Genomic DNA, 27,021 nt, shown 5'->3' with positions numbered 1-27,021 from the left:
GCTCAGTAGAGGACAGATTGCTTTCAAATGTTAATAGAGATGGAGGCGGGTGGATCACCTGAGGTCAGGAGTTCCAGAACAGCCTGGTCAACATGGTGAAACACTGTCTCTACTAAAAATACAAAAATTAGCCAGGTGTGGTGGCATGCACCTGTAGTCCCCGCTACTCAAGAGGCTGGGTGAAAGAGCGAAACTCTGTCTCAAAAAAAAAATTTTTAATAGAAACAAGGCCCCTCCCTACAAAGATGTACATGTACATATATACAGTATTCTGTATTCAGTTCCTGGAAGTTCGTGAGTTCGCTGAAGTTCTCAGAAGTTGAAAGATTGAAGTTAACCCACACACCCTAGTTCCTAGATGATAATCTAATTCCCAAGTTTACTAGTGAGTATAATACACTTAAAAAATTCTGAGTGAGTTCAGCTTTTCACTTGAAGAATTTGTTTTAATAGTGGACGCACACAATTTTTGCTAACTTAGAATGTTTTTTATATGCCAGACTCTAAATTAGGTACTTTATTTACACTATCTCATTCATTCTTAACTGCAATTTAGTGAAGTTTATACCGTTATCATCTTTACCCAAGATCCGTGGAGTTGCCCAAGTAGTGAAGCTGGATTTCAAACTCAGTACCTGTTCTTTTACCTACTAAACCAAAAGTGCTCAGTATAGTCTCTAGGATATGTAGTATGTAATGAAACTGTTGCTGCTGCTGTTCATTGATATAGCAAGTATTTTTTCTTTCTTTCTTTTTTTTTGGGACAAAGTCTCACTCTGTTACCCAGACTGGAGTGCAGCAGCATGATCTCAGCTCACTGCAGCCTCCACCTCCCAGACTCAAGTGATCCTTCCGTCTCAGCCCCCCAGGTAGCTGGTACTACAGGTACAAGCCACCATGCCTGCTAATTTTTGTATTTTTTGTAGAGATGGGGTTTCGCCGTGTTGCCCAGGCTGGTCTTGAACTTCTGGACCCAAGTAGTCCTCCCCATCTGAGCCTTCCAAAGTGCTGGGATTACAGGCATGAGCCACTGCACCTAGCCAGTGTAGCAAATCTTTTTTTTTTTTTTTTTTTGAGCAGCCATTCTTACTGTATTTTAATTTAATCAATCAAAAATTTTTTTTTTTAAAGATACACAGTCTTGCTATGTTGCCCAGGGTGGTCTTGAACTACTGGGCTCAAGTGATTCTCCTACCACGGCCTCAAGCGATTCTCATTTCTCAGCCTCCCAAGTAGCTTGGTGCCGCCAAGCTTGTACCACCAAACCCAGCTATTTTTTTTTTTTGAAATGGAGTCTTGCTCTGTTGCCCAGGCTGTAGTGCAGTGGCGCAGTCTCAGCTGACTACAACTTCTGCCTCCCACGTTCAAGTGATTCTCCTGCCTCAGCTTCCCAAGTAGCTGGGATTACAGGTGCCCACCACAATGCCCAGCTAATTTTTGTATTTTTAGTAGAGATGGGGTTTCACCACGTTGGCCAGGCTGGTCTGGAACGCCTGACCTCAAGTGATCCACCCACCTCGGCCTCCCAAAGTGCTGGGATTGCAGGCATGAGCCACCACGCCCGGCCTAAAAACATCATCATCATCATCATTATTATTATTATTATTTATTATTATTATTTTTTGAGACAGAGTCTTTCACTTTCGCCCAGGCTGGAATGCAGTGACGCGATCTCGGCTCACTGCAAGCTCTACCTCCCGGATTCACACCATTCTCCAGCCTCAACCTCTCAAGTAGCTGGGACTACAGGCACCCGCCGCCATGCCTGGCTAATTTTTTGTTTTTAGTAGAGACGGGATTTCATCGTGTTAGCCAGGATGGTCTCGGTCTCCTGACCTTGTGATCCGCCTGCCTTAGCCTCCCAGAGTGCTGGAATTACAGGCATGAGCCATCGCGCCCAGCCTAATAAATTTATAAACCTTTTTTTTTGTTTTTTAATTGAGACAGAGTCTTGCTGTGTCTTCCAGGCACGATCTCGGCTCACTGTAACCTCTGCCTCCCAGGTTCAAGGGATTCTCCTGTCTCAGCCTCCCAAATAGCTGGGATTACAGATGTGTTCCACTACACCCGGCTAATTTTGTATTTTTAGTAGAGATGGGGTTTCACCATGTTGACTAGGCTGGCCTCGAACTCCTGACCTTACATGATCTGCCTGCCTCGGCCTCCCAAAGTGTTGAGATTACAGGTGTGAGCCATGGGGGCTTTTTTTTTTTTTTTTTTCCCGAGACAGGGTCTCCCTCCGTTGCCCAGGCTGGAGTACAGTGGTAAGATCTTGGCTTACTGCAACCTTTGCCTTCCGGTTTCAAGCAGTTCTCCCGCCTCAGCCTCCTGAGTAGCTGGGATTACAGGTGCATGCCACCACAGCCCAGCTAATTTTTGTATTTTTAGCAGAGACAAGATTTCGTCGTACTGCCCAGGCTGGTCTTGAACTCGAGCTCATGGAATTCACCCTACCTTGGCTTCCCAAAGTGCTGGGATTACAGGTGTGAGCCATCACGCCTGTCTTAGTAGAAAGTCTTAAAGAAGCATTAAACATATACTAGCACCTGAGACTTTTTCCTTATGATATCAGTTTTAGTTTATATCTTGTACACATATCCCTTATAATCATTTTGTAAACTATGAGTAGTATATATCCCTTGCTTTGGGAAACACTATGGTGCTATACTATTTTATTAATGTTGTGCAGCCACCTGGAGTGTCTCAAGACCTAGCACAGGTTTTACCATTCACCTTCTCCACAGGGGAGAGAATATACTTAAAGGGGCTAAGTTTGAAAATGTGGGCTATTTCCTTCCCTTCTCTTTTCCTCCTTCCCTTCCCTCTTCCTCCTTCCCTTCCTCCTTCCCTCTGTCTGCCTTTCCTCCAACTACTTTCCTCCCTTCCTCCTTCCCTGGCACTCTCAAGAAAAGAAAAGGCCATTGTGTCGCTGATAGTTGGAAATTGCTAGAAAGGGTCACATAATTATGGATTCTTGTGTCTGGTGCACAGTTGTCATCCAGGGATTTCCCTCCATATTGGCCTTCTGGAGATTTCCTTCACTTCTTTCCTAAGCTGGATGTCCCATTTCCTATATCCTAAGTCTTTCTCTTGCTATATTCCTGTAACAAATTCCTTGAGAAAGGAGTTATGGGCCAGGCATGGTGGCTCAAGCCTGTAATCCCAACATTTTGGGAGACTGAGGCGGGCGGATCACCTGAGATCAGGAGTTCGAGACCAGCCTGGCCATCATGGCTAAACCCTGTCTCTACTAAAAATACAAAAAAAAAAAAAAAAAAAATTAGCCATATGTGGTGATGTGTGCTTGTAGTCCCAGCTACTCAGGAGGCTGAGGCAGGAGAATCGCTTGAACCTGGGAGGCGGAGGCTGCAGTGAACCAAGGTCATACCACTGCACTTCAGCATGGGTGATAAGAGTAAGACTTGTCTCAAAAAAAAAAAAAAAAAAAAAAAAAGGAATCATGGAGGTTCAAATTTTTGTAATCATGAATGTCAAAATATCTCTGGTTCTGTCCCTCACTGATAGTTTTGCTGATTATTATAAATTGGAGATAGTTTCCTTCAGAATCTAGGAGGCTTTGCTCCATTATGTCTTCTAGTGTTGTTGAAGAGTTTGAAGTCATTCTGATTCCTGATTTTTTTTTTCTTTTTTTGAGACAGAGCTTTCACTCTTGTCACCCTGGCTGGAATGCAATGGCACAATCTTGGCTCACTGCAACCTCCGCCTCCTAGGTTCAAGGGATTCTCATGCCTCAGCCTCCCAAGTAGCTGAGATTACAGGTGCCTGCCACCACACCTGGCAAATTTTTGTATTTTTTAGTAGATACAGGGTTTTGCCATGTTGGCCAGGCTGGTCTTGAACTCCTGACCTCACGATCCGCCTGCCTCGGCTTCCCAAAGTGCTGGGATTACAGACGTGAGCCACTGTACCCTGCCAAAATTAAATAATTTGTTATCAAACATTTAAATTTGAAGGAGAATATTGTGATACAGTATTTGGATGGAGAATGTGATTGTGTAAAAGTACACATGTATGTGGAAAAGGATTAGGGCCACAGCCCCAAAGTCACCATTACTAAATAGAAAAAGGTCCATTTTGAACAGATGTACCTCTGCAGAGATGTAGCTCAGCTAACAGGAAAATTTCCCACATGTGAATTAGAAGGATCCCCACCCTTCATGCTTGTGCTGTCTGTGTACCAGACACATGGCTTAGCAAGTGAAGCATGGGCTGAATTTCCACCCTCTCTCATCTCCTGTGGTGCGTGTTCTTGTGTGGGATAGAAGCTATAACAGTGTTGTTTACTCTGTGTTAGGCCCAATGCTAAGTGCTTTACACTGTTGAACAATTTAGTAGCTCAATTAGATAAATACTATTATCTTTGTTTTACAGTTCTTCTGCTCAGACATCTTCTGAACTTCATAATTCTATATCTAACTGCCTATGTCATTTATTTTCTATATAGTGAGCCACCACGCCGGGTCAATTTTTAAATTTTTTTGTAGAGACAGGGTTTTGCCATGTTGCTCAGACTGGTTTCGAACTCCTGGGTTCATCTGCCCACCTTGACCTCCCAAAGTGCTGGGATTACAGGCATGAGTCACTGTGCCTGGAACAGTCCTTTTAAGATTAAAGCCTAGCCAACACAGTGAAACCCCATCTCTACCAAAAAAATACAAAAAATAGTCGGATGTGGTGGCACATGCCTGTAGTCCCAGCTACTCGGGAGGCTGAGGTGGGAAAATCACTTGAACCCAGGAAGCAGAGGTTGCAGTGAGCAGAGATCGTGCCACTGCACTTTCCCTGGGTAACAAAGTGAGACTTCGTCTCAAAAAAAAAAAAAAAAGCAAAAAAAAAAAAAATCTAAGGTAGATTGTGACTTTCCTCTGCTCAAGACCTTTCAGTGGCTTCCCACTTCACTCAGTAAAAGGCAAAGTCCTTGTAATAACCTACAAGGCATTATGTGATCCACATTGTCCCTGCTCCCCAACATTGTACTCACTTAACTCTATGATCTTTTTACCATTCGTTATACAAAGGATTTTCACTGGCTGTTCTTTCTGCCTGGAATGTTGTTCTCTTAGTTATCTGCAAGTCAGACTCACTGATTTCCAAGTCTCAGCTGTTAACTCTTCGTTGAGACCTACTATGACCTCACTTTATAAACTGCAGTCTGCCTCCCTTTCCCCAGCACTTATCACCCACTGTCGTAGAATTTACTGTGCATGCCTCCACCAGAAGATAGACTTCTCTTATGATCATGGATCCTTGTCTTTTGTTCCCTGAGGTAGCCCAAGCATCTTGAACAGTGCCTGGTACATAGTAGGCACTCAGTAATGTTTATTACCTGAATAGTGATGAAAATTGGTATATGGGAAAGGTAAGCAATTTGGTGAAAGGCCAGGCCATACAACTAATAAAAGGTGGAGGTAGATTTTGAACTGATATTTATGTATTGTGCCTTTGATATTAGAAGATGATATCCAAAAAAATGTGTTAGGATTAGTAAAATTATGAGTAACTTCCCTTTATCCTCCTTCCCAAATTTATTTTTTGTTTTTTTATAAATAAAAATATAATTAGGCCAGGTGCAGTGGCTTATACCTATAATCCTAGCACCTTGGGGAGGCTGAGGTGGGAGGGTCACTTGGGACCAGGAGCTCAACACCAGCCTGGGCAAGATAGCGAGACTTCGTCTCTACAGAAAATAAAAAATAAGCTGGACTCGGTGGTGTGCACCTGTAGTCCTAGCTAATTAGGAAGCTGAGGCAGGAGGATTGCTTGAATGTGGATCAAGGCTGCAGTGAGCCATGATCATGCCACTGCACTCCAACCTGGTTGATGGAGCCAGACCGGTCATGCCTTAAAAAAATAAACAAATAAAAGTATAATTAGAAACAGATTATCAGAGTAGAGGAAAGAGCCAGATAGTAGGAAGCCAGAGTAGGCTGCCACAAGGTTGAAATCTGGCACCTCATCTTAGGAACTGCCTCTCCCACAAATGCACTGATCTTAACATATGTGATGGTGTGATGAAACCCTGGTGAGATGTGTGAATGTTCTGAATACCGTGTAACCTTGGACATTTTTACTTAACCTTTATGGTCCATAGATTCCTCACTCTAAAATGGTAATTTCTCTTATAGGGGGTTGTTGGAGGATTAAAAGAGATATTGTATGTAAAGAACATACATAATAAACGTTCAGTATTAGCTAATACATTAGCTAATATCATTATTGTTGCTGCTGCTTAGTTGATACAGAGTTTTTTTTTTTTTTTTTTTTTTTTTTTGAGACGGAGTCTCGCTCTGTCACCCAGGCTGGAGTGCTGTGGCCGGATCTCAGCTCACTGCAAGCTCCGCCTCCCGGGTTCACGCCATTCTCCTGCCTCAGCCTCCCGAGTAGCTGGGACTACAGGCGCCGCCACGTCGCCCGGCTAGTTTTTTGTAGTTTTTTTAGTAGAGACGGGGTTTCACCGTGTTAGCCAGGATGGTCTCGATCTCCTGACCTCGTGATCCGCCCGTCTCGGCCTCCCAAAGTGCTGGGATTACAGGCTTGAGCCACCGCGCCCGGCCGATACAGAGTTTTAAGAAATTTATTTTTTGGTGGATACATCTTGTTGCCTAGTGAGTTTTAGTGGGTACCAAAAGAGAGCAAACACGTATTGTTTTTGTTCAGATAGCCAAACAAGCTTTGTCGCATATTTGTGTTTTTTCATGGACACTTACTTGTGGTTCTAATTTTATATTACATCTTAAACAATAGCCACCTTTTCTTAATTATTTACATAAATTTTAATACTTAACATGTGGATTCTACAACTACCATTGTTTCATTGGTTTTGCATTTTTGGTTGACTTCTGTGGGTCAGTTGATTTAAAATGATCCATAGGAATTATGAGGCCGGGCGCGGTGGCTCAAGCCTGTAATCCCAGCACTTTGGGAGGCTGAGACGGGTGGATCACGAGGTCAGGAGTTCAAGATCATCCTGGCTAACACGGTGAAACCCCGTCTCTACTGAAAAATACAAAAAGCTAGCCGGGCGAGGTGGCTGGCACCTGTAGACCCAGCTACTCGGGAGGCTGAGGCAGGAGAATGGCGTAAACCCGGGAGGCGGAGCTTGCATGGAGCTGAGATCCGGCCACTGCACTCCAGCCTGGGTGACAGAGCGAGACTCCGTCTCAAAAAAAAAAAAAAAAAAAAAAAGGAATTATGATATAACTGTCATGATATTTAAAAATTAGTGAACTGGCTGGGTGTGGTAGCTCATGCCTGTAATCCCAGCTGAGGATGAGCTGGTGGATCACTTGAGGTCAGAAGTTTAAGACCAGCCTGGCCAACATGGTAAAACCCCATCTCTACAAAATGTACAAAAATTAGTCAGCATGGTGGCCCACACCTGTAGTCCCAGCTACCTGGGAGGCTGAAGTGGGAGGATCACTTGAACCCAGGAAGCAGAGGTTGCAATCAGCCAAGATTGCACCACTGCCCTCCAGCCTGGCCAACAGAGACCCTGCCCCCGCCTCCCCCCCCCCCAAAAAAAAATTGTCTCAGGTTCATCATACTTATATGAATAGAAGTTACTGCCAGTATATCCATTAAAGTATCTTCTACTTTAAAGTAGAAATTTGAATGATAAATAAGATCACAAAATAACTTACAGCACCTGAGAAAAGAATGACAGTGTAATATACTGAAATTTTTTTCTTATTAACACGGTAATGAAATACATGAACACTAGTAGAGTTATGTGAATTAGGAAAAATGACTTTTTAAAAACTTTTTTTGTAGAGTAGGAGTCTCACTGTGTTGTCCAGGCTGGTATTGAATTCCTGGACTCAAGTGATCTTCCAGCTTCAGCCTCCCAAGTAGTTGGGGCTACCGGTGCATGCCACCACACCCGGCTGAATTTTAGATTTTGTAGAGATGAGGTCTCACTATTGTCCAGACTGGTCTCAAACTCCTGGGCCTAAGCAGTCTTCCTACGTCGGTCTCCCAAAGTGCAGGGATTAGCCCAGGCTGGTCTCAAAACTCTTGGGCCTAAGCGATCTTCCTACCTCAGTCTCCCAAAGTGCAGGGATTACAGGCATGAACTACTGCACCTGGCCAGGCGTAAGCCCATTTTTTAACTTGAATATAGAAATAGTTTTACACTCTAACTTTTTAATTTTTGAGACGGAGTTTTACTCTTGCCCAGGCTGGATTGCGGTGGCTCACTACAACCTCTGCTTCCCAGGTTCAAGCGATTCTCCTGCCTCAGCCTCCCAAGTAGCTGGGATTACAGGCGCGTACCATCATACCTGGATAATTTTTGTATTTTTAGTAGAGACGGGGTTTTGCCATGTTGGCCAGGCCGGTCTCAACCTCCTGACCTCAGGTGATCCACCTACCTTGGCCTCCCAAAGTGCTAGGATTATAGGCATGAGCCACTGTGCCTGGCCACACTCTAACTTTCTAAAAGGAATATTCATATAGGGAATAAATGCAGTTGAAAGATTATAGAAGGATACAGCTTTGAAGAGTTTATGCCATAACAATCATGAATTGCTTGATTAAAGCAAATAGATCCTCAAAGTCCAGGTGGCAGAATGATGCGTGAAGCCAATAAAAGGCAATTTTTTTTGGTGAACCTAGGGAACCTACCACCCTCAGAAATAATGTCGACCAGAAAAAATAGTTTTAGAGAAGTTTGTATAAATTCATGATTGATAGATACAAAGTAGGTGACTACAGAAAGCTAAGATACCTGGCAATATGAGTCATTCCTTTTTTTTTCTATCCTAAAATGTCCCCTGGTGCCTTTCAGAGACTGATTTTGGGGTTAAGCCCATGTAGTAATCTTTTAATGGAATAGTAGCCAAAGTAGAGGAAGGCAAAACAGAGTAGAATCTAGGCCTTTTGATTTTTGAAGCATTCTGTGATGGTTGGTGGGGGTGACCAGGGGAAGTCAGGAATCCAGAGGGAAGTAGCTTGGAACCAGGTAAACCTAAATTCTGTAATAGACTAGAATAATTTGTATTAAGTAAGTTGTAGGCTTCCGAAATAATTTATATGATTTAGATATCATGGTAAATTAATAATACACTGTCTTCTCTGGCATGTAAAAGGTAAATGTTTTGCCCATAGAACACAAATTCCCAGACTGTCTTACCAAATAAATGTTTAAAGCCTGGAAACTTTTGTGGTAATAAAAGTTTTTACTACTATTTTGTATATATAAAAAGAATTTTGTTTTTGTTTTTTGAAGACAGAGTCTCGTCGTCACCCAGGCTGGAGTGCAATGGCACAGTTTTGGCTGACTGTAACCTCTGCCTGCTGGGTTCAAGCGATTCTCCTGCCTCAGCCTCCTGAGTAGCTGGGACTACAGGCGTGCAGCACCACCCCTGGCAAATTTTTACATTTTTAGTAGAGATGGAGTTTCTCCATGTTGGTCAGGCTGATCTTGAACTCCTGACCTCAGATAATCTGCCTGCCTCCGCCTCCCAAAGTGCTGGGATTATAGGCGTGAGCCACCCTGCCCGGCGAAGAGAGTTATCTTTTTTTTAAAAAAAAAGATGTACTTTTATCATTGAGCAGAAATGTGATTTTACAATTAGTTTCCATATAAACTTTTTGTTACCAAAGTATCTTGAAATTACATACTTAACAATATTCTTTTAAACAATGCCTTTTTCTTTTTCTTTTTTTTTTTTTTTGAGACAAGGTCTCGCTCTGTCATTTAGGCTGAAGTGCTGTTATGTGATTGTGGCACACTGCAGCTTCGACCTCCTGTGCTCAAGCGATCCTCCCACCTCAGCCTCCCAAGTAGCTGGGTCTACAGGTGCATGCTGTGACACTCAGCTAATTTTTGAAACTGTTTTGTACAGACAGGGTCTTGGTATGTTTCCCAAGCTGGTGTTAAACTCCTGGGCTCAAGTAGTCCTCCCAGCTCAGCCTTCTAGAGTCCTGGGATTACAGGTGAGAGCCACTGTGCCTAGCCCATGAACAGTTAACTTTTTTTTTGTATGTTTGGTTTACCTTTTTTTTGAAACAAAGTTTTGCTTGTGTTGCCCAAGTTGGAGTGTAATGGCGCAATCTTGGCTTACTGCAACCTCTGCCTCCCGAGTAGCTGGGATTACAGGCGCACGCCACCACGCTTGGCTAATTTTTTGTATTTTTAGTAGAAATAGGGTTTTACCATGTTAGGCTAGTCTCGAACTCCTGACCTCAGATGATCTGCCTGCCTTGGCTTCCCAAAGTGCTGGGATTACAGACGTGAGCCACTGCACCTGGCCTACTTTTTTTTTAATGCTTATCTTTTTCCTGCAGTGTGGTTTACTTTTGATATTTTACTATGCATGTAGTACTTGGAAGTATTAAATTGTATTGGTATTTGTGACAGATGACACTGACCTTATTCTTAAATTATGGAAAATGACGTGTGTGTGTGTGTGTGTGTGTGTGTGTGAAGGGATCTCACTGTGTTGCCTAGTTGGACTTCAATGGCTATTCACAGGTGCAGTCATGCACTACAGCCTCAAACTCCTGGCCTCAGGAGATCCTGAGTAGCTGGGGGTAGACATTCTTTCAGTTTCCTGGGAGGTCTTGTTTTTAAACCTGTCCTGCCTTAAATTGTTCTAATTTTAGTTCTGTGGCTTTAAGTCTGAGGTAATTTTCAGTTTATTGGTATTAGAAACATTCCTGTGTTTGTGTAGTGCTGGGTGTGAAATGTGAAGTTAAACCTTTAAATAGTTAATAGATACTATTAGATTGCTATACTTTTGTGGTTTATACTCTTCACTGTAAGAGTAGATTACTTCAAATGCTTGTGCTAGATGTTTTGTCTTTTCAAATTTGCAAATCTGGCCGGGCAAAGTAGCTCACATCTGTAATCCCAGCACTTTGGGAGGCTGAGGTGGGTGGATCACCTGAGGTCAGGAGTTCAAGACCAGCCTGGGCAACATGGTTAAACCTCATCTCTACTAAAAACACAAAATTAGCCAGGCATAGTGGCACATGCCTGTGATCCCAGCTACTTGGGAGGCTGAGACAGGAGAATCACTTGAACCCAGAAGGCGGAGGTTGCAGTGAGCAGAGATTGCACCACTGCACTCCAGCCTGGGCAACAGAGTGAGACTCTGCCTCAAAAAAATAAATAAAAATAAAATAAATTTTACAAATTGATATTAAAAATAGTTTTTATATTTGTGTTTCCCTACTTTATATTAAACATATATATTTGTTGGCCTTTGTATTGCTTTTCTGTGAATTTAATTTCCTGTTTTTTTCCCAATGGCATTGTTCATCTTTTACTAATTTTTAGGAGCTCCTTGTTTTTGTTTTTTGTTTTTTTGTTTTTTTTTTTTTTGAGTTGGAGTCTTGCTTCGTTGCTCAGGCTGGAGTGCAGCGGCACTATCTCAGCTCACTGCACCTTCTACCTCGTGGGTTCAAGCAATTCTCCTGACCTTAGGTCATCCACCCACCTCGGCCTCCCAAAGTACTGGGATTACAGGGATGATCCAGTGTAGCCGGCCAACATGTCTCTCTTTTTAAATAATTGATCTTGTCCAACGTGACATATTTCTCCATTCGTAGGAGAATGCATTTGATTTTAGAACTTTTCTGTGGAACTTTGAAAGGCTTTTCACATGCAGAAACTGATTTTCACATTTGCTTATCTAGTTTTAGTATGTGTCTAGGATGTGTGTGTATGTGTGTCTGTGTATACATTTTTTAACCTGGGGCATTTAGTCAAAGAAATTACAGTATTAAAAGCTAGATCTATGCTTATATTTGAAGGTAGTGTCAACTGGGTTTTTGAATATCTCCATTTAAGATTGAAGTATGTCGCTGCTATATGATTTTTTTAGAAGATGCTTTTTTCCTCCTTGTTTTCAGATGTCTGCCTTGAGTTTTCAGATGTCTGCCCTGATTTTTCAGATGTTTGCCTTGATAAAGGAATACCTTAGTAGAATTTTCTGTGATTAACAGGTTAGAGTTGTACCCCTCTTCCCTGAGACAACTTGTAGGGCCCTTGAAGCAGCATTGTCTGTGTACTTCATCTTGTTCTGCAAATATGACCTATCGTTTGTATGAGTATGTGCCATAAAAATGGTTAGGAAGGCCGGGCACAGTGGCTCACACCTATAATACCAGCACTTTGGGAGGCTGAGGCGGGTGGATCACCTGAGGTCGGGAGTTTGATACCAGCCTGGCAAACATGGAGAAACCCTGTCTCTACTAAAAATAAGAAAATTAGCCAGGCATGGTGGTGCATGCCTGTAATCCCAGCTAGTTGGGAGGCTGCGGCAGGAGGATTTCTTGAACCCGGGAGGAAGAGGTTGCAGTGAGCCAAGATCGTGCCACTGCACGCCACCCTGGGCAACAGAGCAAGACTGTCTCAAAAAAAGAAAAAAAAGAAAAGAAAAAGAAAATGGTTAGGAAACATTAGCTTCCCTCTTTTTTTTTTATTTTTTATTTTTTATTTTTATTTTTATTTTTTTTTTTGAGACAGAGTCTCGCTCTGTCGCCCAGGCTGGAGTGCAGTGACACCATCTCAGCTCACTGCAAGCTCCGCCTCCTGGGTTCACACCATTCTCTTGCCTCAACCTCCCGAGTAGCTGGAACTACAGGCGCCCACCACCACACCTGGATAATTTTTTGTATTTTTAGTAGAGACGGGGTTTCACCCTGTTAGCCAGGATGGTTTCCATATCCTGACCACGTGAGCCACTGCGCCCGGTCCTTAGCCTGCCTCTTAAGCTGTAAGTGGTCTCGATATGGAGACAGAAAGTAAAATACTATGAATGATAAATAATCTAGAACTTGAATTAAAGTAGGTGTATTTTTATTTTGTCACTTTTTATTAAAAGTTACTGTAGTATGTTCTCTACTAAGTACCGCACTATATTTTGAGTGCCTGCAAGACTTGGAATTCATTGTAAAATTACTGTTCTTGGACTGAGGTTACATTTTAGTCTTGTCAGTGGGTTCTTCGCCAGTCAATTGGAATCGATTCCAATACAGTCTTCCCCCACAGTTGAATATAGAATAAAATCTGTTGCACACTGGGTGTAGGGGTACATGTGTGGCAGGACTGCTTGAGCCTAGGAGTTCAAGACCAGCCTGGGCAACATAGTGAGACCTTATCTCAATTGAAATATGTATCTATACAAAAAATAAAATTCATTATAGTTCATCTTGCTGGAAAACAAAATACTGTTTTTTAATTAAAAAATTTTTTTTAAATTTAGAGATGGGGGTCTTGCTGTGTTGACCAGGCTGGTCTCGAACTCCTGGCCTCAAGCAATCCTCCCATCTGGGCCTCCCAAAGTGCCGGGATTACAGGTGTGAACAACTGTGCACGGCTGACAAAGTATTTTTTAAAGACGTACCACTAAATGGAGATTTGATTCACATTTAATAGTTTTTGACAAGTCTTTTCTATTTAAAAACTACTTTTTTTGTAGCATTATTCCGGCTTTTCACTTAATTTAGTAAATATTTGAGCGCCTTTGTATTCCAGATACTGAGCAAGATTGGCAGGGTTCTGCCCTTATGGAGCAGAAAGAAGGTGGGGGACTGACTAAAACTTGAAAACTATCTAACGTAAGTACCATGCAGAAAATGAAACAGTATTAATTGGCAGAAGGAGAGCGGGCAATTTTGGCTGGTGTGGTTAGGGAAAGCCTCTTTAAGGAGCTGTCTCTTGAGTGGAGACAAGATGTGAAAAAAACCAGCTTGCCTGTTTTTGGGGTTTCAGCCTTCCAGGTGAAGAGAAGCACAAAGTTCAGACGTCTTGAGGCACAAAGTCTGGCATGTTCTGAAAGAAGGCCTTTAGACACCTTGTCAAGGAGTTTAGATTTTTTTTTTTTTTTGAGACGGAGTCTGGCTCTGTCACCCAGGCTGGAGTGCAGTGGTGCGATCTCGGCTCACTGCAAGCTCCGCCTCCCGGGTTCCTGCCATTCTCCTGCCTCAGCCTCCCGAGTAGCTGGGACTACAGGTGCCGGCATCACACCCGGCTAATTTTTGTAATTTTAGTAGAGATGGGGTTTCACCATGTTGGTCAGGATGGTCTCGATCTCCTGACCTTGTGATCCGCCCACCTCGGCCTCCCAAAGTGCTGGGATTACAGGCGTGAGCCACCGTGCCCGGCCGGAGTTTAGATTTTATTCTGAGTTTTAAACAGGGAAGTGACACAATGAGTTGCATTTTAAGCTTGTTCAGGCTGTTACATGGATCATTAGGAGCCATATCGTTTCAGGCTAGTGAGATGCTCAGATGAGTCTTCCTTCTGTCTCTTCCCTCATCTATTTCTCTCTTATCTGGTCTTAAGCTCCTCCATCTTTTCCTTTTCAGTTGGAAAAAAACTCAAATATCTAGAAAAAGGAAGAGCTATATGTACTCCAAAAAAGGGACCTCACAGTAACCTGGGGATAGAGTTAGGTAGGAGTGAGTCAGGGCTCAAGTTGAGGTTCTAGAGGCACGAGGCAGCAAGATCTTGCTCTGGCATCCCCTCTTACAGAAATAAAATATGCTGATAGAAGTTTATAGTGTAATAGTAAAATATAAAAACAAAAAATAAGTAATGTAGAAAATAAAAACCCTTCACAGTCCTGCTGAAATGATCACTGTTGACACTTTAATTCTGGAGTTCTCCATCCATTTATTTATTTCTAGATTTCCCTCCCTCTTTGTAGATTAATATTAAAGAGATTCAGACTATATATTTTGTTCATTTTTTGTTGTCTTGGATGTCTTTTCCCATCTCTGTATATATGGATCTACTTCATTTATCACATGGATATTAACATGGTTTATTTAATTCCCTATTGTTAGGTATTTGGTTTTTACCATCATTTTTCAAGGGTATAAATAGTGCTGCAAGGAATATGCTTGCGCATGTTTTTATACACTTGTCTTAGGCTTCTTTAGTACAGATTTCTGGAGAATACTAGATATTCTTTAAGAACATTTCAAACTTTTAATAGATATTACCATATTCTTTTCCAAAAAGGATGTACCAAGACTGTATGAGAATAACTCCATGTTGTGATCTTAAGTTGTCTCAAAACCTCTTTGGTTTTCTCAGCTGTCATCTAAGAATACTAAATATCTAACCTCCCTCTTGATTTGGGCATGTGATGTGATTTAGCACATAGTGGATTTTCAGTTAGAAACTTTTGATTGAAAACAAGGTTTGGATTCTGTGGTCCTTAATTCTAGGTCATTTCAAGCTCTGACTAAAATGATTTGAGTGTTAGTGTTATATATGGGAAGGTAAGGGCTGTGGAGTCAGTGCAGCCCAGTTCAGAATCCCAGTTTGCCGCTTACAAGCTGTATGTGAGAGAATTTTCTCAACTGTAAAATGGGGATATAATTCCTACCTAGAGTAGCACTGTAAGTAATGTGGATAATGATTGGAATGTATGCTATGTATCCTGCCTCATAATAGTAAGCTTCTAGTAAATAGTAGCTATTGTTAATAATAAAACAAGTTTCTGAAGGAGGAAGGCTTGAAAAGATGGGATTCCTTATCAACCTCAAAGTTTTCTAAAGGAGGAAACCCTACCCCCCTTACTTCTGCATGGTTTCTGACCATGAACTGAACTCTGAATCTGAATGTTATGGTAGAAAATTCATGTACTTTAAATTTAAACAGATATGGAATCTGGTTATTTTACCCACTGCCGGGGTGTTCTTGGGCAAGTAGCATGACTTCTCTGTCCAAAAAAACAAAGGGTTTGCAGTGGCTTAACCTGTAATCCCGGTATTTTGGGAGGCTAAGGAGAGTGGATTGCCTGAGCTCAGGAGTTCGAGACCAGCCTGGGCAACATAGTGAGAGCCTTTCTCTACAAAAAAACTGTTTTTAAAAATTAGCTGGGCATGGTGATGCACATCTGTGGTCCCAGCTACTTGGGAAGCTGAGGTAGGAGGATCATTTGAGCCTGGAAAATCGAAGCTGCAGTGAGCTGTGATCATGTCACTGCACTCCAGCCTGGGCGACACAGCAAGACCCTGTCTCAGAAAGTAAATTAATTAAAAAGAAAATGTGGATAGAGGAAGGAATTAAAAATCTGGCCGGGCGCGGTGGCTCATACCTGTAATCCCAGGTGTGATTTGGGAGGCCGAGGCGGGCAGATCACAAGTCAAGAGATAGAGACCATCCAGGCCAACATGGCCAACCCCATCTCTACTAAAAACACAGAAATCAGTTGGGCATGGTGGTGCATGCCTGTAATCCTGGCTACTCAGGAGGCTGAGGCAGGAGAATCACTTGAACCTGGGAGGCAGAGGTTGCAGTGAGCCGAGATCATGCCACTGCCTGGTGACAGAGTGGACTCTGTCTCCAAAAAAAAAAAAAAAGAAAGAAAAGAAAATCTTTGGGGTTCTTACACCAATTAAATGAGATAATTTATAAAGTGCTTAAAATACATCCTAGAAATATTAGTTTTTCTTCCTTGAAGTCATAAATTCTGGCTTACACTTTTTTGCAGGTATTTCTCATAGTACTAATGTGTTCCTCACACTCAAGAGTAGTTGCTCAGGAAGAAGAGAAATGTAATTGAAAAAGTGATAGACTAGAAGTCTTGAGACCTGGGCTCATGTTCCAGGTTGGCTTTTTTTTTTTTTGGAGATGGAGTCTCGCTCTTGTCCCCCAGGCTGTGCAACCTCCACCTCCTGGGTTCAAGTGATTCTCCTGCCTCAGCCTCCCCAGTAGCTGGGATGACAGGCACCCACCACCATACCTGGCTAATTTTTGTATTTTAAGTAGTGATGGCGTTTTACCATGTTAGCCAGGCTGGTCTCAAACTCCTGGCCTTAAGTGATGCACTGGCCTCTTGGCCTCCCAAAGTGCTGGGATTACAGGCGTGAGCCACTGTGCCTGTCCCTTGCTAAATCTTTCTTTCTTTCTTTTTTTTTGAGATAGAGTCTTGCTTTGTCATCCAGGCTGGAGTACAGTGGTACGATCTCGGCTCACTGCAAGCTCCGCCTCCCGGGTTCACACCATTCTCCTGCCTCAGCCTCCTGAGTAACTGGGACTACAGGTGCCCACCACCACGCCTGGCTAATTTTTTGTATTTTTAGTAGAGACGGGGTTTCACCATGTTAGCCAGGATGGTCTCGATCTCCTGGCCTTGTGATCCACCTGCCTCGGCCTCCCAAAGTGCTGGGATTACAGATGTGAGCCACCGCGCCCGGCCATCCCTTGCTAAATCTTTTAACTGCTGGTCCCATTTTCCTCATCTATGAAATATTTTATGGAAATGTACTATTAAAGAAAATTTTCTTTGCTAATAAATGCAGGAGGTATCACTTATGAAAAACCCACATCATGCTATTTTCATAATTGGTCTTTATATATTGTGTTCTTGGATTAAATACTTTGTTCTAGACTTATAATTATTTGTGTTTCTTACCAGGTTTAAGAATTGTTTAAGCTGCATCAATGGAGCACATACAGGGAGCTTGGAAGACGATCAGCAATGGTTTTGGATTCAAAGATGCCGTGTTTGATGGCTCCAGCTGCATCTCTCCTACATTAGTTCAGCAGTTTGGCTATCAGCGCCGGGCATCAGATGATGGCAAACTCACAGATGCTTCTAAGACAAGCAACACTATCCGTGTTTTCTTGCCAAACAAGCAAAGAACAGTGGTATGTGAAAATTCTACTTAGGAAATTTAGCTATTTATCTGCCTGTGGGACACATTAAGGATCATGTTGTTCAACTTAAAGACAAGCAAAATATTCATTGTCATATAGGGTCTTTAGTAATTTTTTTCTTTTTCTTTTTTTTTTTCTTTTTTTTTTTTTTTTTGAGACGGAGTCTTGCTCTGCCGCCCAGACTGGAGTGCAGTGGCCGGCTCTCAGCTCACTGCAAGCTCCGCCTCCCGGGTTCACGCCATTCTCCTGTCTCAGCCTCCCGAGTAGCTGGGACTACAGGCGCCCGCCTCGTCGCCCGGCTAGTTTTTTGTATTTTTTAGTAGAGACGGGGTTTCACCGTGTTAGCCAGGATGGTCTCGATCTCCTGACCTCGTGATCCGCCCGTCTCGGCCTCCCAAAGTGCTGGGATTACAGGCTTGAGCCACCGTGCCCGGCCTAGTAATTTTTTTTCTAACTGCAGATTCATTTCTTTATATTGCTGTTCCTTCCACACCCCCTATTTTTTCCCACCACTTGGCCTTCCTTCTATTACTCTTGCTTGGAATGTCTTCCTTTGTGCCACTTCATCCAAACAAATAGTACATTTTTATGTGTATATTTCAAAGAATTTTCTTTGAAAAGTCTCTAGGCCTTTCCAACTACTTTTTTTAGAAGACATTTTATTTCTTCTATTAAAATATTCACCTAAAGCTTTTTGAATATTACAATCAAGTATAAAGAAGAAAGTAAAATTACATAGAAAAAATTATTTTTGTGTATTTCATAGGCCCAGGACAAGTCTGGAGGCAGCTTAGAAATCATACAGTCTTCTTTTTCAGGGCACTGACACCAGCCAGTTAATTCTGCATAGTTTATTTTTGTTGTACCAGTGACAGGTTCGTATTGGCATCATGGCAGGACAGTGCCACTAGGTTTTTGGATAGAAAATTTCTTTTCTTTTTTTTTTTTTTTTTGTTGTTGTTTTTTTGTTTTTGAGACGGATTCTCACTCTGTCACCCAGGCTGGAGTGCAGCTCACTGCAACCTCTGCCTCCTGGGTTGAAATGATTCTCCTGCCTCAGCCTCCCAAGTAGCTTGGGCTACAGGCACACGCCACCACGCCTGGCTGATTTTTTTGTATTTTTAGTAGAGACGGGGTTTCACCATGTTGACCAGGCTGGTCTCAAACTCCTGACCTCAGGTAATCCACCCACCTCGGCCTCCCAAACTGCTGGGATTACTGACGTGAGACACCGCCCCAGCCTGATACGAAACTTCAGTTTTTCTAAGAATTTAGCACTCAAAAAAGTTATCTGGCCGGGTGTGGTGATTCACACCTGTAATGCCAGCACTTTGGGAGGCTGAGGTGGGCAGATGGCTTGAGCTCAGGAGTTCGAGACCAGTCCGGGCAACATGGCATACCCCATCTCTACGAAAAAAATTTTTTAAAGTAGGCCAGTTGTGGTGGCTCACGCCTGTAATCCCAGTACTTTGGGAGGCCAAGGCCAGCACATTACTTGAGGTCAGGAGTTCGAGACAAGCCTGGCCAACATGGTGAAACCCCATCTCTACTAAAATTACAAAAATTAGCCAGGCATGGTGTTGCGCGTTTGTAATCCCAGCTACTTGGGAGGCTGAGGCAGGAGAATCACTTGAACCTGGGAGGCAGAGGTTGCAGTGGGCCGGGATTGCGCCACTGCACTCCAGCCTGGGCGAAAGGGCGAGACTCTATCTAAAGAAAGAAATAACAAAAATGTAGCCAGGCGTGGTGGCACGCATCTGTAGTCCCAGCTACTCGGTACTCAGAAGGCTGAGGTGGGAGGATGGCTTGAGCCCAGGAGGCAAAGGTCGCAGTGAGCTGAGACCGCACCGCTTCACCCCAGCCTGGGTGACAGAGAGCCAGACCCCTTCTCAAAGAAAAAAAAAAAAATTTCTACTATTATGGATAAAACAAAACCAACCACCTGGCCAAAACAGAAAAGTGAAATTGTATTGGTTTTGCTTAGTGGAACTGTTCGGAGAACTTGAGTTCAAAACTTCCATGCCTCTTCCTCTCCTATCCTCTGTTCTTTGTGTAAAATCAATGCATTGTGTTTATACCGTATAGTCAGGTGAAGCAAGGTTCTGAGGTGGGGAACCCCAGTCCAGAGTTTTCTCTGTTTGCTTGTAACAGTTCCACTCTTCCCAATTTGTTAATAAATTGTTTATACTTTTTTTGTGAACCTAAGGAGCCTCCCCAGTATAGTGTTGAATACTTAGGTGCATTTTGAACTGAAGGCAGAACTCAAAAGTCCAATTAAAGTTTGAGTAAGTTTATCTTTGTGTTCCTAAAAATGAAAATGTTATGCCTGGCAAAATAAGTAGTAATAATCCCCTATATCTGAATAGTGGTCTTTTGTTTGCAAAGTAATTTTACCTACTGTTTCTCGTTAATTTTCTTTCTGACCCTAAATTGAGAAGTCAGATATAGAAAGTGTGTGTTATGAGAAGTTGAAGACCATTTGGTGCTTCTTCAGAGTGTTATTGAGACTATCTTCTCCATCCTTATCTGCTACCAGTTTGCCCACCAGGCTGGGAAACTTAATTTGGCATAGTGATTAAGTGTATGAACCTTTAAAACAAGAAAACCCCAATTTACATCCTTGCATTGCCTTTTATTAGCTATGTCATTTAAACAAGTTTTGTACTTTTTTGAGCCTGTTTCCTGACCTTTATGAAATGATGCTTGTACTTAGTACAGTGACTGATTCATTAGTGAAGTGGTAGCTATGATGATGATGATTATATATATTTTTTTAGATAGAGGCTCTCACTGTCACCCGGGCTGGAGTGCAGTGGCCCGATCTCGGCTCACTGCAACCTCCACCTCCCAGGTTCAAGTGATTCTCCTTGCCTCAGCCTCCCAAGTAGCTGGGATTACAGGCACCCGCCACCACATCTGGCTAATTTCTTTGTATTTTTGTTAGAGATGGGGTTTCACCATGTTGGCAAGGCTGGTCTCAAACTCCTGACCTTGTGATCCGCCCGGCTCACCTTCTCAAAGTGCTGGGATTACAGACGTGAGCCACCGTGCCTGGCTGCTGTGACTATTTCTTAGCTTTTTATACATCTATGTAGTCCTTGATCACCTCCATTTGAGCACAGCTGGTGGTTGGAAACCAAGCTTGACTTCTCCTACAGCTTATGAGAAGGTTGTAGCCTAGGTTAGTTTTGCCTGTTTCTTTGGGTAAAGATGAACTAACTGTGGAAGAACTAGCTGCTTTCACCAGGCACCAAGCTTCAGGAAAGCGGTAGAGGAGAGAAGAGTCACTTAGTTAGGCCAGCACCATCAGTCAGCTGTTTTTACTCCTCCCCAGGTTGCTTCACTTCCTGAACCCAGAATGACTCTCATAATCACTCAGTGGGTTCTAGAAATTATTTAGCTGATTACAGCATGTATCCATGGAGGGCTGTAAAGAGGAGAATGAGACAGAGGACGTGTATCTGATTTAAATAATTTTAGATGTGATAATTAGGTTTTTGAATGTTTCTTGTGATTTTTATCTTCTAAACGTGTACCTCTTTGACTTCCTCCTGCCGCTGTTGCTGCTGTTGTTGCTGCTGCTACTGCTTCTAATTATTATTAGATGAGTGATTGACTGGAGCTGAGGACCACTACTGTTAGAATCAGCTGACCAGCAGGTTAAAATACAGATTCGTTCTGTATGAATGGGCTTTATTCCATACTAACTGAATCAGAGTCCTTGGATGTGTTGGACAGGTAGATGGAACCTATGTTTTCACAAGCTTCTCTGAGGATTCTAATGCCAGCTACATTTGGGAACCTGACTGGATTAGACGATATTTAAAGAACTGTCCAGCTTGAATTATGATTTAATGAAGACTGATAATATAACAGATATCACTTTATAGCTTAGAAAACATTGCTATGCAGTATTTGATGCAGGTCATGATTCTGTTAGTGTATGTTTATTACTCTTCGTTTTCCTCCTTCTTAGTGTCTTCATAGTTCAGATCAGTATAGCTTGTTTTGTTTCTGAAAAGCTGGAAGTTGGTGGGTATCACTGCATCAAGAAACTTTTAAAATAAACTTATTTTGGAACATTAAAAAATATATACAGGCTGGGTGCAGAGGCTCTTCCCTGTAATCCCAGCACTTTGGGAGGCTGATGAGCCCAGGAGTTTGAGACCAGCCTGGGCAATATAGTGAGATCTTGTCTCTACCAAAAAAAAAAAAAATTAGCTAGGGGTGGTGCTGCCCACCTGTGGTCCCAGCTGAGACTGAGGCAGGAGGATCACTTGAACCGGGGTGGTCAAGGTTACATGAGTCATGATCATGCCATTGTATTCCAGCCTAGATGACAGAGCAAGACCCTGTCTCAGTATATATAATATAGGTTTTATACACACACACACACACCTGCACATAGAGAGAATAACAAATCTGATGTACCGCTTACCCACTTTCAACACTTAGCTAACCATGGCAGTCCTGCTTAATCTGTGTTTTCATCCACTCCTTTCCCAATGTTTTGACACAAATCCTGGATATCATTTGTCTGAACTATTTTGGTATGTACAAGGAACTTTTTTTTATTTTTATTTTTTGAGACAGAGTCTCACTCTGTCGCCCAGGCTGGAGTGCAGTGGCCGGATTTCAGCTCACTGCAAGCTCCGCCTCCCGGGTTTTATGCCAGTCTCCTGCCTCAGCCTCCCAAGTAGCTGGGACTACAGGCGCCCGCCACCTCGCCCGGCTAGTTTTTTTTTGTATTTTTTAGTAGAGACGGGGTTTCACCATGTTAGCCAGGATGGTCTCGATCTCTTGACCTTGTGATCCGCCCGTCTCGGCCTCCCAAAGTGCTGGGATTACAGGCTTGAGCCACCGCGCCTGGCCTGTACAAGGAACTTTTAAAGAATGTTAATTTTATTTATTTTTAAATAGGTAAAGCATTCATATGAGCCAGAAGTCTTGGGTGACCCCTGCCCCTGTATTCCCATTTCTTTTCCTCAGAGGTTTCCTATGATCAATCTTCTATCTGTCCGAAGAATCAGTTGGTTTCCCCTTACCCTGTTGTTCACGACCTTTCCTTTCTTCCACATCTCTGAAGGAGAGGAAAAACTATCGGTAGCTAAGGAGGCTATCACAAACTCCAAAGGAACTTTTTTCTTTTGGAAAATCTTTTCCTTTCTCCCAGATGATTGATCCTCCCGGAAAATATTCCTCCCCCGCTTCCATCACCTTCTGAGCTAATCTGTTACAAGTTCAAATTCTTCTATACTGTACTCTGAATGTGGAGTCCATCTTTGGGCTTCAAATAATGATTACTGGGCAGATAAGTCCCCATCAGTCCCTGGTGATAGTAAAATAAAGCCTTGTGAAAAACTTCTTATGTTGCCCGTCTGATGTTTTCAAATTCTTGAGGCTCACATGCATTTCCTTCTTTCCTAGATTGTTTTCTCTGCTTTGCATCCAAATACTATACCCTGGTTTGGAGCCTGGTAACTAGGAGGGCCCAGATACCTATGTCCTGTTTCTTAAGACTTTTTTCTGTTGTAAACCAGCTGGAGAAGGTTGGCTGGATTGGCATTGAGGTGCCTGGAGTAAGAGCCAAGATTAAGAACACTTTGGGCCTTTTGGAGCCCTGCTTTGCTTCCTTTCCCCTCCCCGTGTATTCGCATAGGTAAATATATGCATACACTCACCACCTTCTGGGGAAGGGGTTGGCTGGCTGCTGTAAGCTGTTAACACTTTCAGAGGAGGAGCTTTGCTGTAAGAAGTTAACAAGCACTGCAAATCTATGTTTTGCCCTCCTTGCTGGCCATACTGACTCTAGTTACTTTACTTTTGATTAACTCTTGGCTTTGAAGTTAAAACATGGAGGACTTTTATTAAAACTCTGAAATTTTAGTTCAAATTTTTTTGCAGCTGCCATTAATTGTGAGTATCCTGGGCACTCACACTTCCCAATAGGGTTCTGAGTACCTGCCTAGCTTTTTGAGGATTGAGTACAGGGAAATGTAGAGAAGTATGTGCCACTAAGGCTGCTTGGTATGGTATGCACATATATTTAAACTAAGATTGGTGTTTGTCCCTACAGCAGGGCTGGAGTTCTATATCTTCCACTTCCTACTTTGCCTTCACTAGTGTTAAGTACTTGTGAGATGGAATTTTTGTTAGAATGATTAGTCATTTTTGTTGAAATAAGTTGAAGTACAGATTTTGATCATAAAAATTCATGTTTGTTTATAGAGCAGATTGGCTTATTTCCTCTTTAATGAATCTAATAAACATACATGTGTATACATTCTAATCACACAAAATTAGAGACATGTAAAGGAAAAGGTTATCATTTTATCTTTCTTAACCACTATCTCTTGATGTGAACAGCTAAGTGTAAATCTTTCCGCACTCATATAACATACAAATTTCTTCACCTTTTTTTTTTTTTTTTGAGACAGAGGCTCGCTCTTGTCACCCAGGCTGGAGTGCAATGGTGTGATCTTAGCTCACTGCGTCCTCTCCCTCCTGGGTTCCAGCAATTCTCCTGCCTCAGCCTCCTGAGTAGCTGAGATTACAGGTGTCCACCACCATGCCTGGCTAATTTTTGTATTTTTAGTAGAGACGGGGTCACTATGTTGGCCGGGCTGGTCTCGAACTCCTGACCTCAGGTGATGCACCCGCCTTGGGCTTCCCAAAGTGCTGAGATTACAGGTGTGAGCCACCATGCCTGGCCTCTTCATCTTTAAAATAATCTTACTCTATTATTCTGAAGGATATTTTCCCCCAATTAATACATAATGAACTCCTCTCCATCCAGGTCATTATAAGTAATATAATAGCTGCATAATGTGACATAATACAGATGTCTCACACTTCATTCAAGTACTTACCTATTGCTGTACATTCAGGTTGTTTCATATATGTGTGTGTGCGTGTGCCATCACAAGCAATGCTGTAATAAATTTGCCTGCACCTTTACAGACTGGTGTGTTTATTTCTGTGCCCACCTTTCCAAGGGGTGCTGCAGCCTGTGTTGGTCCTAAAGGTGATCCTTTGTTTTGTAGGTCAATGTGCGAAATGGAATGAGCTTGCATGACTGCCTTATGAAAGCACTCAAGGTGAGGGGCCTTCAACCAGAGTGCTGTGCAGTGTTCAGACTTCTCCACGAACACAAAGGGTAAGAGCTCAAAAGTCAATTGACTTCTTCAAACTAGTAAGGATCTTCTAGCTTTAAATAGCTATGTTTGTATTAAATTGTACTAGCTTCCTATAGAATATTGTATATTTCTATGCCTTTCTTTATAAAGAGATAATTCAGAAAAATAGGTATTAAGAAATTGAAATTATTGCTTGGACGTTCTCTTGAAAAGTTAAGTACATGTTAAGCTGGGCATGATGGCCAATACCTGTAATTTTAACACTTTGGGAAACTGAGGCAAGAGGGTTGCTTGAGACCAGGAGTTCAAGACCAGCCTGGGCACATAGTGAAGGCCCATCTCTACAAAAAAATTTAAAAAACTAGCCAGGCATGGTGGTGCGGCCCTGTAATCCTAGCTGTTCGAAATGCTAAGGTGAGAAGATTGCTTGAGTCCAGGGCTTTGAGGCTGCAGTGAGTCATGATTGTGCCACTGGACTCCAGCCTGGGCTGGAGCAGGATCATATCTATTAAAAACAAAAAAGAAACAAAAAAAAACACATGTTAGGTATTGATAATGTTTCCATGGATGGAAACAGTAATGTTAGATGCTATGCTTTTTGAGACAAAGATTTTTCTTTGTGTTTACTCTGTTTACTGTAATGCATTATATAGACTGGGCACTCAGAAAGTGCATTATTATATATATAAAGAATGCTATCCTCGGGAGATTGACTTTTCTCATTCACTAATTTTTTTTGTTGTTGTTCAGTTAAATGTGGCCTAATCCCTGCTGTTTAATAGATTGTTTAAAGATACAGAAGCATTTCTGCTTCAGGGAAGATTCATAGTTTATCCTATTCCTAATGGTGGTGGCAAGATAGAGGCGTCCCCTCAAAGGCTAGGAGTAATACCTCAAAGCAGCAGAACTGTCTGTAATTATCCATTATCCACTATTCCCTCCACCCCTAAAATATAGGGAAACCTTTAAAGGGTTCTTTTTTTACCCTCTTCTTGGAAAGGGTCACTTATGTTATTCATCTTTAGCTTACATTTTTTCATGTTTCAAAGAGTTCTCCAGTTTGAGAGAATAGCCCAGGGAATAAATCTACTCAAAGGGGTGAGTGTAATTCTCAATTTAGGAGGCGTTTGTTGAAGTGCAAATCTTTGAAGCAGATGTTAACTTTTGCTGAATGTAGCCCAGGTTGGGTCCCTAAGCCAATCCATAGTGCTCCTTAAGGACTAGAGAGATTCTGAGACAGGGAGGGCTTGGTCTACTCTCATCCAAGGCTGCACTGGTTTGGAGCTACTCTGGAGTCTCTAGGACAGAGAGCAGATTGTCATTAGGATCAGTCTGCAGATTGATGAGAAAATAAGGCTTGTCCTCCCTCTCTTCATAAGGGCAAAATAGTCCTTTGGAATTATAGGGAGTTTTTCAGGTGCTGTATAGGTAATTATATTAAGGAGTGTATTATTTACTGTTGGATAGTGGGAAAAATGGCTTGACTAGGCTTCTGGTAGATGATGAAGAGGCTTGAGTGGTGCTGTACATGTTATTCTCTTTACCTGAGAATATTCTTCCTTTGGAAAATGGGCCAGATTAACTGGATACAACATGAGAAAGGAATTGGGCATTGATTTTTACTTATATGTATCTGTTTTTTTTATCTTATTTATACTGTAGGCAGAGAAAGTGTGGTTTCAGAATAGATTTTAAAAGACAGTTCTAAGTTTCTCATTGACTTTTAGACCCTACAACTACAGATTTGAGTCTGTTATTAATAGAAAAGTACATTTTTCATTTGTGGTTCCTCTCTATTTAGATTGAAATAGGCTACTGAAGACTGAATTTTGTACTGCAGCAATATTTATAATCCATTTTACAGGATTTGGGGAGTTTTGTAAGATTTTAATGTTACAAATTCCAATTTAATGTATATTGACTTTATCGTGAGATTGTTATATATCGTTGTTTAAATAAAACTTTATTCTGGCCAGACATGGTGGTTCACGCCTGTAATCCCAGCACTTTGGGAGGCTGAGGCAGGAGGACTGCTTGAGGCCGAGGATTCAAGACAAGCCTGGGCAACACAGCAAGACTCTGTCTCTACCAAAAAACATTTTTTTAAATAAATAGAAAACTTTATTCTAAGAACATGGGCTTTGGAGTTCAGCAGACCTAGATTCCAACATAGGCCCTTAAACTTGCTCTGTGGCCTTCAGCAAGTTACCTTCTTAAAGTCCCAGTTTTCTTATTTTTCAG

At 42.2% G+C, this 27,021-nt stretch overlaps 1 protein-coding gene across 4 annotated transcripts in view; it reads left to right on the top strand.

Annotated features, from left to right (window-relative positions):
* Positions 1-27,021, top strand: part of RAF1 (Raf-1 proto-oncogene, serine/threonine kinase) — an 85,262-nt gene that overhangs the window by 32,319 nt on the left and 25,922 nt on the right. For 2 of the 4 annotated variants that reach the window (XM_010377298.2, XM_010377297.2), the window contains exons 2-3: positions 17,403-17,635; positions 24,688-24,800. In XM_010377298.2, coding sequence (XP_010375600.2) covers positions 17,429-17,635; positions 24,688-24,800 — 320 coding nt within the window. In that variant the 5' untranslated portion in view covers positions 17,403-17,428. Of the gene's footprint in view, positions 1-17,402; positions 17,636-24,687; positions 24,801-27,021 lie in introns of those variants that run through there. The other 2 variants (XM_030928043.1, XM_030928042.1) reach the window with 1 other exon arrangement.

Source organism: Rhinopithecus roxellana, chromosome 1 (genome assembly GCF_007565055.1).
Source record: "Rhinopithecus roxellana isolate Shanxi Qingling chromosome 1, ASM756505v1, whole genome shotgun sequence".
Classification (NCBI taxonomy): domain Eukaryota; kingdom Metazoa; phylum Chordata; class Mammalia; order Primates; family Cercopithecidae; genus Rhinopithecus; species Rhinopithecus roxellana.
This window is presented reverse-complemented; position numbering and strand designations above follow the sequence as displayed.